General features: G+C 41.4%; 1 protein-coding gene across 2 annotated transcripts in view; it reads right to left on the bottom strand.

Moving 5' to 3' along the window:
- LOC124120534 (ubiquitin carboxyl-terminal hydrolase 24-like) overlaps positions 1–14727 on the bottom strand; it is a 229118-nt gene that overhangs the window by 38500 nt on the left and 175891 nt on the right. For both annotated transcript variants that reach the window (XM_048399798.1, XM_046483373.2), the window contains exon 55: positions 397–462. In XM_048399798.1, coding sequence (XP_048255755.1) covers positions 397–462 — 66 coding nt within the window. The remainder of the gene's footprint in view (positions 1–396; positions 463–14727) is intronic.

Genomic DNA, 14727 nt, shown 5'->3' with positions numbered 1-14727 from the left:
ATGCTCAGTCATGTACATGTACCAATAGCTTTTCTAGTCACATGTGTATAATTTGCAGTGAGAACGCCAAACTTTGTTAGGTATGTATTATATTTGATGTGTCTCAGGTATTAAATCATTGTTGCAAGTTTTGTGTTGAATTGTCATTATAAACTAACTGAATTGCAAGTTAAACACCAAACACAACTTAGTAAAGTCAGAACTTTTTTCATCTATGATTCAAACCAGTCAATACCCCATCTAACAAGTCTGAATCATTGTACATTAAGTTTCCCCAAGTCTGTGCAATCATTGGCTGGTCTAGAATAGCTTGTCAGGAGTAATGTCTGGCAATGTGCAGACTTCCTGCACTGTCATGAAATCCTCGCAGTGTGCACAACATGTCAAACAACTTACCAAAACTTCAGTTAGAAGTGTGAATATAGGCTTTAGTTCATTGGATGGTGTGTTGAGATACTGCAACTGAAACAATAAATATATAATGACATCCCACTTCCATGTCCAACCACATCACATGTTGGGCAGACAGATAGTGCATATCATTGCCAACATAATATATTCACATATATATTATCTGTGATATAACAGAATTAATACATTAGACAATTGCTCAAAATCATTACCATTGTTTACTTGACTCAGGGAATATCTACATGAATGTGAAATACTGTATACCTCACTAGCAGACAGTTGCCCCAACAAATCTAATGTTCTCTTAGATGGGACATTTTATGTGCTGGAATTTCTAAGTTACAAGTTTTTATATTAAGCAGAAAATCATAGAAAAAAATAGATTTTGTTGCAATAGCATTCAAATGTATGCAATTAACTGTTGGAAAGTTATCAAGATCTGTATTATTACTATCATTATTGGAATATTAGTAAAAGTGATTACAGCCAATTGCCTTTTTAACTGCATTGATATATGTATTATATTTGCATTGTGTTATGCCCTGCTTAAGCCATGTTTTGAAAGAATTACTGCATTTTCATGTAATAAGTATCTTACAAATATAACACCAGCTTGTTTCCATTCACAATCAACAACACTTTTTCTATTGACAAGAATATTGCTATTGTTCCAAATAATACTATTAAAAATATCAATATCTTGACAATCCTGTACTTCTTTCCAATATTCCAACATTTCTCTGTAAAATAATGGCAGCTTCACCTTCAAACTTGAAGTTTTGTAGTTACAATGTAACAGAAATTTTAAAGAACCTAATGTGACAAATTTCTGTTAAATAAAACAATTTCATGCATCCTTTTTCTGAAAATATCTGTCAACCATAATAACTTAATGGATTTATTCATCAATTCTACATCCAAAGCCTATATACCCCCTTTTTCATATCCCCCTAATAACTTTACTCAGGCAACTTTTTAAGTTTTACTTTTTTCCCAAAAAAATTAAACAACTTTCTTTTCAACAATTTCCCATAAGATTTTTTGACTGATATAGCATTTACTATATGTTTAAATCTAGACATTCGTTCAGCTTTACTGATCAGAGATCTACCATATATAGTCACATTTCTATTAAGCAACTGATCAAATCTTTTTTCCATAACTTTTCATGATTTTCTAAATTATGTTTGTCACTACAAGGATCATTCTGATCAATAATTCTTAAATATTTATATCTTGATATTTTTTTAATATTCAAAAGTGGACTTAAGTACTTATTACAATTAACAGACATATACATAGGGTTTTTTAGATTTAACTTTAACTCGGTATAAAAAGACTGGTTTTCATAAAATTTTAGAATACATCTAACCGACTTTTGAGATTTAACAGTTGCCACCAAATCATCCTCAAAACACTCCTTTGGTTGATTACAGAATATGTGATTTATTACTTCTGCAAACAAAATAAACATGAGTGGAGACAAAGGGCATCCCTGCTTTGTTCCTCTACTATTTACGATTTTTTTTATAGTTCGCCCATTATTAATGACACAACTATTTGTATTTGTAAAGCAAAATCTAACTAACTCTATAAACTGTTTAGAAAAATGAAACATCTCCAGGGTAGCATACACAAAATTATGTTCAATAGAATCAAATGCTTTCTCGAAATCTAAATACATTACATAACATTCTTCTTCCTAAAGTTCTAAAAAATCCATTACAATCTTATATTTTCATGTATAATTCTACCTTCAATGAATCCTGTTTGCGATTCATGTACAAGCTATTCTGATAATGGTTTAACCCTAATTGTCAAGAATTTGGCAAATATCTTATACAGTCATGCCCCGCTTATACGGACTTCAGATATCCGGAAACCTCGGTTCCCGGACGATTTTCATTCAAAACGAAAAATTACTATATAAATTTACCCGTATATCTGGAAATTCAGTTTCCGGAACCGGACGGTCATTTTCATACACAAAACACTGAAATGCACACAAAATTGTCTCACTTATCCGGACAATACACTTCCGCTGGTGGTAATCCTTCCGCTGGTTTGATTCGTGAGAAGTCAATTAACCAAGTGACACTGAGTTACGTTTGAGACGAGCTTGTTTATTGTACACGTAATCCCCTTCGATAAATATGGCGTCTGTGGAGGTCAGAGGTCAAAGTTGTGTAAGTATGGCCTGTCAACCAGCGAAATGTAAGCGACACGCAGTTACAGCACGCGAAAAAAGGGAAATTTGTCTGTTTAAAGAAAAACACACGTCAGCAAGTTTAGAAACCATCAGTAAGCATTATGGCACTGATTTTGGACATACCATAGGAAAATCGACAATTGGTGACAGTTCAAACTTCCATGACAAGACTTTTTGAAACATGTATGAATAAAGATTGAGTAGATGTATCTGTTTGCTCTGTCATGAGTTGCATAATCGAAGGGAAGTAACTCTTCCAGTAAGAAGCTGGTTTCAGTTATACGGAAATTCGTTTATACGGACGAATTGTGAAATGACACAAGTGTCCGTATAAACGAGGCACGACTGTAACTGGTAAAATCCTAGATATTTTTTATATTTGTACACTTATCCTGCATTACTCCTTAATGCATATTAATGCTTGTTTCTTGACAGAGAAAAGAGCTGTGTGAGGGTCTTTGCTTGAAGAAGTTGCTCCAAATAGCTGAGAGGCCAGCCCATCATGCAGCTCCCACGTGACCAAGGGAAGTGACGTCACAGATCCTCACATTACTCTGTAGTCCGAAACATCGGAAGGCATCGTGGGGAGGTAGATCTGCGATGGGCGGGTCCCTTTAGACGCAATAATGCAGGATAAGTATACAAACATAAAAAATATCTAGGATTTTACTACATTTTTTACTTATCCTGCATTACTCCTTAATGCATCTTTATCGGACGGAACCGGAGGTGGGCATACCGTCAGATGTGGACTTTCATCTGTTATTTCCAGACTCTGTTCCCTAGCCAATCCTTGGCTGTGTGGTCGGCCTGGATGACCATTACATGGAAGGGAAGAGTCAGGTATGCGTTGTGTCCTGGAGCACCGAGCCGTATGCAAATGAGGCATGAACCTTCTAGTCCAGGGCTTACGCCAGGGGAGGTAGAAAGGCCAGCTCTGGACTTGGAGGCGTGGTCAATGACATGTAGTAGTGGTGACCTGCTGGGCCACTACTAACGGACAAAAGCTGTGCCTGCCTTGCACATCCTCCAATGCGACGTCTCGCAGGTAGTGACTGGCGAAGACCGTGTTGGATCGCCAGAAACATCCCTCCATGATGGCGCGTAGAGAGCAGTTGCTGTGTAGCGCCATGGTGGAGGGGACCGCCCGGATCTCATGCGGGTTGTTGGAGCGTGGGGGTTCTAATCCCACTGACTCGTAGGCCTGGAGGATGATGGCTCGTAGCCAGAGGGCGATCGTGTATCGGCCGACTTCCGCTTGCCAGGTCGCAGATACCGGTACGAAGAGGCGTCGTCGTTGTCGACATAGACGAAGCTCTAGTTCATCTTCCACGCCCACAATCGATGAAAGGAGGGGGGATGAGGAACGATCTATCGGGCTGGCCTGGGAGCTGATTCTTTGCAATGAAGTCCCAGCACAGGCCCAGATGTAAAGCTCCGTGTGCTCCCTGCTCAAAGCGGACCCGTGTGACGTCTAGGGTGTGTAGCTCACTGACACGGGCTGCTGTGGCGTGCGCCAGTAAGAAGACCGTCTTTTTCGTCAGATTGTAGAATGACGACGTTTGGAGTGGCTCGAAAGGCGCGTCTCTCAGCGAGGTGAGAATGACGTTCAAGTCCCAGGCTGGGGGGAGGAACTTCGCCTTTTGGTCTTCCAGTCTGAATGAGCGGAGCAGTGCCTGTAGTTCCGGGATTTTCATCATGCGTCGATCTTTTGGAACTGCCAGGACGGAGTTGAGCGCCACATGGTAGGTCATGACGGTACTGCCCTTGAGCTTACGCTTGTGACGCAGATGGAGCATAACCTCGGCCAGGAATTGAGGCGATTGCAGATGTGGGGTCTTTGTGCTTGCCCCTGCAAAAGCACTCGAAGGATTGCAACTGGTCATCATGGAGGCTCCTAGTGGTTGGGTGATGTGTCATCGTGATTGCCCTAGCCACTCCAGCCGAGTAGCCCTTGGCATTCAATGCTCTCTGTTAATGGACCAGACGTGAAGACATAACCTGTCTGGTCCTGGGTGTGGCTGTCTGCTGTGTGGGTGGATCCGCAGATTTGACCAATCTCGGAGTGGCAGTGGGTTGACGTCGGACAGCTCTCTGAGGTCGACAAACCAAGCCCTCGCTGGCCACCAGGGCGCGACAAAAGTCAGATCAAGGTTCCCTGTCGATCTGATCTGGACGACTTTGGGAAGGAGTACAGGTGGCGGAAAAGCGTACGCTTTTTGTCCTTCCCAGGGGACGCTGAAAGCGTCGACTGCCCAAGCCAGTGGATCCGGCACTGGAGATATGTAGGGCGGGATCTGGTAGTTCTGGCTGGTGGCGAATAGGTCTATGTTGGGGAGACTGTGGTCTCGACAAACAAGAGCAAAAGGCGTCTGGGTGAAGTTTCCACTCTGTGGGAGGCACTTTGCCTGGCCCAGACAGGGCATCTGATAGGATGTTTCGGCAGCCCGGGATGTGGTGGACCTGGAACTGGATTCCCAGATGATCTAGAAGGCGAAACCTAGGAGTAGTCAGACATCGTGCGCCGGTGTTTCCTGGCCTGCTGTGTTCTGCGTTTTTTACACACACGGAGGTACTGTCTGAAAGCTGTGGGTGAAAGCAGTAAACAGTCTTTACATCGGTGACCCTGGAGGCATTGAGATGTACAATTAAGGCACAGGGGGTGGGGATCCCACGCCGACATATTACACCGGCACTTAGAGCAGGAGGGCATGATTTCTGCAACGAAGCAGTGTAAAATCACACTGCGTCCCCGCACGATTATGTATGCTATAATTTGTTTAACCCACTGTGTGGGTTTATGAAATAAATATTACGACAAACGTAAGACAACATACAAAAAACCAAACAATACTTGCGAGGATACACCAATTGTGGGGTACCAAGCAAAAGAATATAGAACGCAAAACAGTTCCCAAACTGCTGGCTACGCAAAATATTCAAGATGGCTACTTGGAGCAACAAGACACCTGGCCTTGTGTTTTCTTTTGAGAAAACGCCAGTAAGTGTCTATTAACGTTATGCACATGTTTATGGAACATAGAATGTACAAAATACAAACCGTAGGCACAACACAAAGACAAAACAACATTTACTCAGATAGCAAACACGTGAGGATTTGAATCAGTTTTATGTGACAGCAAAAAAAACCAGGTCTTCTCTCATCAAGTGACAAGAGTAATGTGAGGATCCGTGACGTCACTTCCCTTGGTCACGTGGGAGCTGCGTGATGGGCTGGCCTCTCAGCTAGTTGGAGCAACTTCTTCGAGCAAAGACCCTCCTCACACAGCTCTTTTCTCTGTCAAGAAACAAGCAGTAATATGCATTAAGGAGTAATGCGGGATAAGTAAAAAATTCCACATTTAATAATGTTAAATGTCTGTAGCTTGATACAAGTTCCTTTTTTCTCAAAAACTGTTATGATTCCAAGCCTTTGGGAGGGGGAAAGTTCACCAATTTCTAAAGCAAATAATAGGCCTTTTACATAGCATTTCTTTATATCATTCAAGAAGTAGCAAAAAACACTCCACAGTCAGCCCATCACTGCCTGGTGTCTTATTCAATTTCATTTTGAGGAGAGCTTTCTTCACTTCTTGTTCAGTAATTGTTGCTTCCAATGTAGAAGGGACAAAATCTATATCATCTATATTTTTCAGATTGTCACCAAAGAAGTGGATTATCACTTATTTCGAAGCCATGGAGTTAGTTTTATATAGTATGTAAAAAGTTCATTGAGAATCACATCTTCACTGGTAACTAAAGAGTTATCTCCCTTCCTTAGTTTCCAGATATTTTGCTTCCTTGTCTTGACTTTTCAAGATTAAAAAAATATTTATTACTCTTTTCTCCCAGTACAGTCCAATTGAGCCTCGACCTTATGTACCATCCGCTCTATGTTTATATATTTCTTCTTACTCTTTCTTTATTTTATTGCTTTTACCCTCATTATACTTATCAAAAATATCAGTAAGTTGGTCCTCTGGAATTGTAATTTTCTGTATTAATGTTCTTTCTTTCTGCAGATGCTTTTTCTGTTTATCCTTGGAGCACTCTGTAGTAATGTTTATAACACGGAACTTTATCCAATCCAATATCACAAGGTCATTTGAGAGTCCACTTTCATGTCACTTTGTAGAAACTGTTGACTCTTTTCCACATATTCAGAATCAGAGAGAATGGAATTGTTGAATTTCTAGATATTGGGTTTTGTTGTTCTATTTACAGTCAGTTCTATTTGAATCATCTTGTGATCTGTTTTCAAGCTTGGTTTTATATCAACAGCCTTTTACCATATTTATGAAACTTCTTGAAATCAGGAAAAAGTCACTGTGAGACTGAGTACACTTGTTGCGCTTCAATGTGTAACTTCGTTTTTTTGGGTGATTAAATCTCCAAATATCAATCAAATCACATGCCTGGCTTAAAACATGTAATTTTGCGCCAATAATATTCTTGCCTAGTCTATCAAAAGAGGGGAAAAGCACATAATGTCGTTAATATTTGGAATAGAGCTAAAATATTTACATATACTTGTGAAAAGTTTATCTCTCTGTGTGTAATCATTTGGGGCATATAAATTAGCAATATATAGTGTGACACAAGTACAGAAAGCATCCCTGTTCATCACTAGCGGACTCTAGAATCTTAATATTAACTTTGTTTAGTAAAATAGCTACACCTCAGCTGTCATTGGATCCATGTGAGAATTCAATATGGTGGCCCCACTGACTAATCCAAAACTTCTCATCCTCCTCAATTGAATGGTTTTTGTGTTAAAACCAAAGAAAAGTTTATCATTGTTAATAAATCTAAGAATACTGCCTCTATTACATATCTGCCATAAATCCTGTATTTTGGCCTCAGTCACACTAACTAAAATGTTCAGATTTTCAACAGACGTCCTCTTCACTGTCAATAAACACAATTAATAAATAGCTGCATATTACAACGGCTTCAGATAGACAAAACAGGAATAATGACATGTTCAGTTTACCTCAATGTTATTAAAATTAGTAAAATCTAAATATTTTTTACATTTGTATACTTATCCTGCATTACTCCTTAATGCATTCACTGCTTACTTACGACAACTAGAAGGACAGCGCTGCAAAGGTCCTGGGTGAAGAAATAAAGTTGTTGTTCTCAAGTCCAAATCAGTGGCCTTCCGTCGCTGTCCTGTGACCTTGATGACACATCAATTCACATCACTGCCTGTCGCCCGAGCTCTTAGAAAAACTTCTTTTGAGGTTTCTGACGCCAAAGTGGGGAGGCAAGTCTTACGACTGGTGGGCCTTAAACGTAGTAATGCAGGATAAGTATACAAATGTAAAAAATATTTAGATTTTACTAATTTTTTTACTTATCCTGCATTACTCCTTAATGCATGTCTTGGACGGTTTGGAGGTGGGTAAACCTTCAGAATACAGAAACCTCAATAATTCACACCCTGCAATACGACACCAGTTGGTCGATAAACCGTGAAGCGGAAAAGTTCAGAAAAGAAAGAAAACGCCATTACGGTAGGGTTGTTCAAAAATAAAACAGATTGAACATAGGAATTAAAGAGAAATTCCCTATATACACGCTTAGTCAAAAAGAAAATAATAGCTATTCAGCTAATTCTTTACTTACTACATCATAGAGTCATCGCTGACAAACAAGACTGTCTAATATTCTTCCGATGGCGGCAACTGAGTGACTGCACATGGAAGTTGACTGGCTCTGTATAGGGCGAGTTCATTATTTGCGTCAGGGGTTGGCAACCTGCAGGATAACAACCAGAGGGCCAAACTTCGACAACTTCGAACGTCTTCGACATCCTCGAGAGCCCAAACGCGAAGGTTATGACTAACGAAAATATGTGTCGAATCTCCAGAAATATCCTTCCGTGATTGTTCCAAAAACACAATTGCCGTGTTGAGCCCTGGTAAGGCTGACACCTTGAGATCTTGAGGGTAATTCGCTCTCGGCGAGTTCCGTTTGGCGATCTCGTAGGCCTGAAGGATTACTACGCGTAACCATAGAGATATGGTGTTTGCGATTATGCGACTAACTTCGGTCGTGGACGAACCACGCCTAGTCTTGGAGCGTCAAATGAAAACTCGAACTGCTCGCACCGAGCCCAGGAGAACTTCATCCTGTACGATTCCCACAATAGTCGATATCGGTGGGATGGTCGGTCGGGTTGGCCTGGTAGTAGATTTTAGCAAGAAAATCCCAGCATAACCCTAGATGTCCTGTTCCGTGCGTCCCATGCTCAAAACGGATCCGGGTTGAGTCGATCACATGTAGTTCACTCACCCGTACCGCCATTGCTAATGCCAAGAGAAACCATTGTTTCCTGGGTGAGGTCATGAAATGAGGCAGGCTCCTCACAGCGATAGTCCGTTCGCGGAGCTCTCTATACTATACCGAGAGTGTAACGAAGGTGTCACGCGCTGGGAAGGAGCTTGAAAATGAGGATGCAATGAGGGGCTCGAAGGGGGCCCTCGCAAACCTCGAAGTACCACGTTCAAGTCCCAATCAGGTGGGCGGAACTTGGCCTTCTGATCCTCAAGCCTGAATGAGCATAATATGGCCTGAAGTTCCGTGACCTTAATCACATTGTGATTTTCCGGAAACGGCCAACACTAAGATAATTGCAGCCAATTACGTAGTAATGGTGCTACCTTCAAAGTGTTTTTGGGTACACAAGGTAGGAGGTATTCCTCTAGGAATTGTGATGCAATCATAGGGTCTTGATTCTTTTCTTCCCTGTAAAAAGTCTCAAGTGATCCCCACTTGTCATCGTATAGTCTCTGGGAGAGTAACGATGATCTAAAGCTATAGCTTTGCTGCCAGTGTTGAAATAACCCTTCGCACTTAAACGCCTTTTAAAGACGAACCATGCGTGCAGACGTTGGGTGAGGCAATTTGCTGTTGAGGGTGGATGAGTAGGTTGGACCACTGTGAGAGGGGTAGTGAATCGTTTTCGGCTAGATTTTTTCCGAGCTTGACGAACTAACCTCTCGCCGGTTACCAGGGTGCGACCAAAGGAGAGATCGAGATACCTTGTCTCCTTGATCCCCTGTATCACCTTGGGAAGTAAAAGTGGTGGCAGAAAAGTGTAAGTTTTTTGCTCTTCCCCAGTGATACTGAACTCGTCCACCGCCCAAGTCTGCAGATCCAGCAACGGGGCGATATACGTCATGAGTTGGTGGCCTAGGCAAGTAATAAACAAGTCAATGTTTGGTTGCCTGAATTCCTGAAGCAGTAACTGGAATGCTTCTGTGAGAAATTTCCACTCTGTGGGAGCCACCCCGTCTGGACGTGATAAAGTATCGGCCAGTATGTTTCTACATCCGGGGATGTTCTGAACTATGAACTTTAGTCACAGCTGATCCACTAGATGGAACAAATATGAATGTCTGTAGAAGTAGAGAGTGGGAGTGTGTTGTTCCCCCATTGCACAGGCACCACACCGCAGTGCTGTTGTCTGTGGATATTGCGAGTCGGGCTAACTGTAGTTGATTCTGCCAATGTGATATAGCCAGAATTAAAGCTTCCAACTCCAAGTTGTTTATGTGCCACTTCCATTGAGCGCGGGGCCATAGCCCTGAGCTTATCTGGTCTTGTAAGTGAAGACCCCACCCCTGAAGGGGGACGTCCACAAACAGGTGTGTATTCGGGGAAAACCCGAATAAAGAGACTCCGCAGACATTCAACGCCACAAATTGAGGCAAGGCCCTAGCTTAGTCGGTAGAGTGATGGCCTTGAGTGGATCCTGACTCCTGATGTAAGGGTTCAGGAAAAAATTGAATTGGTCGCAGTTGTAAGCGGCCCATGCTAGTTAACTCCTGTGCCGAGGTGATTAACCCTAGCAACACTTGCCACTGGTGAAGTGTGTGTGGTTGGTGTAGAGTAGATGACAACAGAAGTAGAAACTTGTGCCATCTGTCCCTCGGTACAGATAGGATATCCTGGTCTGTCTTGAACAGGTCTCCTATGAACTGAAGTCAATAGGAAGGAGAATACTCCGACTTCGCCTCGTTGATTGTCTATCCCAGTTATTGACATGTGTTGATGATACAGTAGATCGCCCTCCATCTACGACTCGAACCAAGTGTTCGTCAAGCGTAGATAGTTATTGGCTTCATTACCCCTGTAAATAGCCGTAAGTGTCACTGACATGTCAAATGGGAAATACTACTACCCCAATAAACTGGACCTGAAAAGTCTACAGTTGGGATGGATAGTCGAGACTGATCAAGAATCAAATGTTCGTTGAACACAGAGAGATTGTGGATCATTCTTATCTTGTCTGGGTCCTTCATGAGTACCAGGTAGGTGTGAGGATAAAACCCTGGTGTAAAGACTGGGTTGTGAACCCCCTCTACAGCTTTTCTTACCAACAGTATGTCTATGTTGGATTTTCCCAATCAAACTGTGGTCAACGGTGGGGTTATCTCTACCCGTATACGGACACCATGATATAGTGCGATAAGTACGAAATCGTCCTTGAGACTTGTCTCTGCCACGCCCTTTCCCAGTAAGGGAATGCTGGTCTTCCCTGAGAAACGCGCATCTAGGCTTATAATTTCCAGACTTGCCAGCCCGCTTGGACTTTCCAAGCTTTTTGGGAACTTGATGTGCGTGTCTGTGATCTGTTCGTTGAACAGGGGAGTGGATGACCAAGGTTGACGTAAAAGACTGCCCTTGAAACCAGAATCTCAGTTGGAAACACTATAAAGTCTTGGGTGTAACGGTAATCTCCGTCAGAATGGTCTCAAGATGAATTTTCCTGTGGTCAAACTGACACTGTAGGAAAAACACCATAGTTTGGGAGTGATCTAATCAGATAGGGTTATCCTCTAATAGATTCTGATCCACTGCAAACATTGACGAGATTGGTTGCTTAAATGACGGAGCAAATGTGAGTTTTGGAGAAGTCTTCCTCCAATGACCTCGTGGTGTCCCTCTTATTTACCCCGTTATCAGGGCAGGGCGTTACTGACACGAGATGGTCTGCTACCGGATCGGGTACATGTGCTAAGTTGATCATGTGCCGGTTACGTAACCGAGTACACTGTAAGCCTTTGGGCTAACGTCATTGTAGAGACCCTGATTGGTACACAGACGCTGCGCTCAGCGCAGGTCTGGATATGTTGGAACAGCGCTAAGCTGATCGTGCGACGCTTGCGTAATAGGAGCGCTTTGGGTAGCAGTCAGACGCTGCGCTCGGCGCAGGTCTATGCTGGATATGTTGGAACAGCGCTAAGCTGGTCGTGCGACGCTTGCGTGATAGGAGCGCTTGGGTAGCAGTCAGACGCTGCGCTCGGCGCAGGTCTATGCTGGATATGTTGGAACAGCGCTAAGCTGATCGTGCGTCGCTTGCGTAATAGAAGTGCTTGGGTTGTAGTCAAGTGCTGCGCTCGGCGCAGATAAGCTCAAAGGTATTGACTGGATCAAGGCTTGCGTCTAATCTACCCCCATCATAGCATCTTGATACGCTGGTGCTGTCGCCAACGTCACAGAATAACATACATGTATCTGGAAGTGTCCGGCGGCTCAAAAAATAGGAGCAGTTAAGATACTCACAAAATCCTCCGGTATTGTTGATTTCGGTGGATGGTGTACTTCTGCAGTCACAGGCGTCATAATACCTGCCGATAATAACGGTTGGGTGGTAATGACCGAACCATGTCATTCGCTATTCTGCGATAGTGACATTCCTCTCGTCTCACGACGGAATAACTGCAAAATATGATTGTGAGTAATCTGCTTTTATATAGTAAACTCGTTGGATAAGAGATTTACACAAAAATTACATTTTGAATTTTGGCGAGCACATCTACGTGCATGCCTAGAACCGTGGATAAAGATCTTTGGGCGATTATTCCACGACAATATGTACACCACGCAAACATAAGTTACGCAATTAAACCATTGAAGAAATGGTACTGGAAGAATGCCGTAGAATTGAACAGTAATCTATCAGCAAAAATACGAATTGCAAGGGTATACAATATTTTTATATACGCAATTCAATGTAAACCAAGGCTATTTACATTTAGAGATTGGAGCACATCTGCGCGCAAACCAACCAACGTGGATGATAATCTTTGTAAGGTTTTTTCCACGACAATTAGTACAATGCTCAAAGGTATGTTATGCAATTAAACCCTTGTTGTTGAGACAATACTGGAAGAGTGCCGAAGAATTTGAACACTAATCTATCGGCAAAATTATGAGTTGCATGGGTATACAATATTTTTGTATGCGCAACTCAGTGTAAACCAAGGGTATTTATATTTTCATTTAGGGTTTGGAGAGCACATCTGCGTACAGACCAAACAACGTGGATGATAATCTTTGTAAGATTTTTCCCACGACAATTAGTACCACGCTCAATCATAAGTTACACAATTACGCCATTGTTGATGAGGCGGTACTGGAAGAATGCCATAGAATTGAACAATAATCTATCGGCAAAACTACAAGTTGCAAGAGTATACAATAGTACATATACGCAACTCAATGTAAACCAAAAAGACCAACAAAAAACTATTTAATCACATAAACATAGGTACGCAATAAAAGAATTGTTGATGAAACGGGACTGGAAGAAAGCCGTAGATTTGATATTAATCTATCGGCAACCATATTTTTAACGAGTTGAAAAAGTATACAATAATTTGAGTATACGCAATTCACTGTTACGCCAAAGCTAGTAGTATTTAAGAACATAAGAATATGTTATACATACGTAGCTGAGAATTGTAAACAAAATGACTACCTTGGCAGGCAAACGATTGTAACACAATTCAAAATGGCGGCGAACAACAATATTTTGGCAGGAAAAAAGACAAGAGTCTTTTCACGCCTAAATAATTCACATAAAACTACACAACAGGGTGAAGTAATATTAAAAGAATACATCACCCATCGCAAATCAATTTTTAAGATTGTAGACAAACTGAAGGTCTAAAATTAATCCAAAAGGAGAGCTCCGCTGGGACACGTCCTAGCTGTGCTGCGACAAGCAGTGATGTGAAGATGACCTCAGGTGTCATCAAGGTCACAGGACAGCGACGGGAGGCCACTGATTGGGACTTGAGAACAACAACTTTATTTCTTCACCCAGGACCGTCGCCGAGCTGTCCTTCTAGTTGTCGTAAGTAAGCAGTGAATGCATTAAGGAGTAATGCAGGATAAGTAAAAAATTCAGATGTTAGTTCTCGCTACCGCTGACGGAATCCCATTACAGATCAGAACAACCTTTTGCAAACTTTGACCGACCAATGAAATGACTAACAGGAAGTTGACATTAGCCACTAAGAAATCAGTTTTCTTGAGCCTTGCTTCATTACTTTCAAAATGTTGACTTCCATTTCAGACTACGCTTTCAAAAGTATTTTCCATCAGTCAAACAATATATATATTTTTTTGTCTTCTATTGTTTACTCAATGAAGTACCTGTTACATAAAATCGGCTTCCACCCAGGGTACCAGAAAACCCATGACATATATCACAACTTATCAGTTCATCTTAGTTTTTTGACGCAAAATAACATACTTCTCACTCACACATTCATTCTAGTAATACAAATATACTGCATATATCAAGTATGCATAAACTATTAAAGCTTATCTATCATATTGCTGTGCAGGAAAGTACATAGTCTCAAACATTAAAGTCTTCAGTTAAAATTAAAATTAAAGTTGCTCCTCATTTTCGAAAAGTTAATGATACAACATCCAAGCTCCATAGAATGTCTGCTGATTACCTGTCTTGAAAGCAATGTCTTTTTCAATGCTGTATCGTGAAAATGAAAATGAAAATAGGATTTTTTTATTTCGGAATTTGCATCTATAAATATAGAATTTTGCAATAAGTGAAAGTAAATTGAACACTTTATCTCTTTTTATGTTCTCTGTAACTCCAAAAAGTATCAAATGTCATAGTATAATCACGAACACACTGGTCTATCCACACTGACACTTCATCCCAAAATTGTTTTATTTCATCACATTGCCAAAACATATGATTAATTGTTTCCTTTTCATTGTGACAGAAGGAGCACAGATCGTTTTGAACGTAATTAAGTATATACAGAAAAGAATTAGTG

The sequence above is a fragment of the Haliotis rufescens genome, unplaced genomic scaffold, assembly GCF_023055435.1.
Source record: "Haliotis rufescens isolate VD_foot unplaced genomic scaffold, xgHalRufe1.0.p SCAF_2, whole genome shotgun sequence".
Taxonomy (NCBI): Eukaryota; Metazoa; Mollusca; class Gastropoda; order Lepetellida; family Haliotidae; genus Haliotis; species Haliotis rufescens.
Note: the sequence above shows the minus strand (reverse complement) of the source record. Positions and strands in the feature narration are given on the sequence as shown.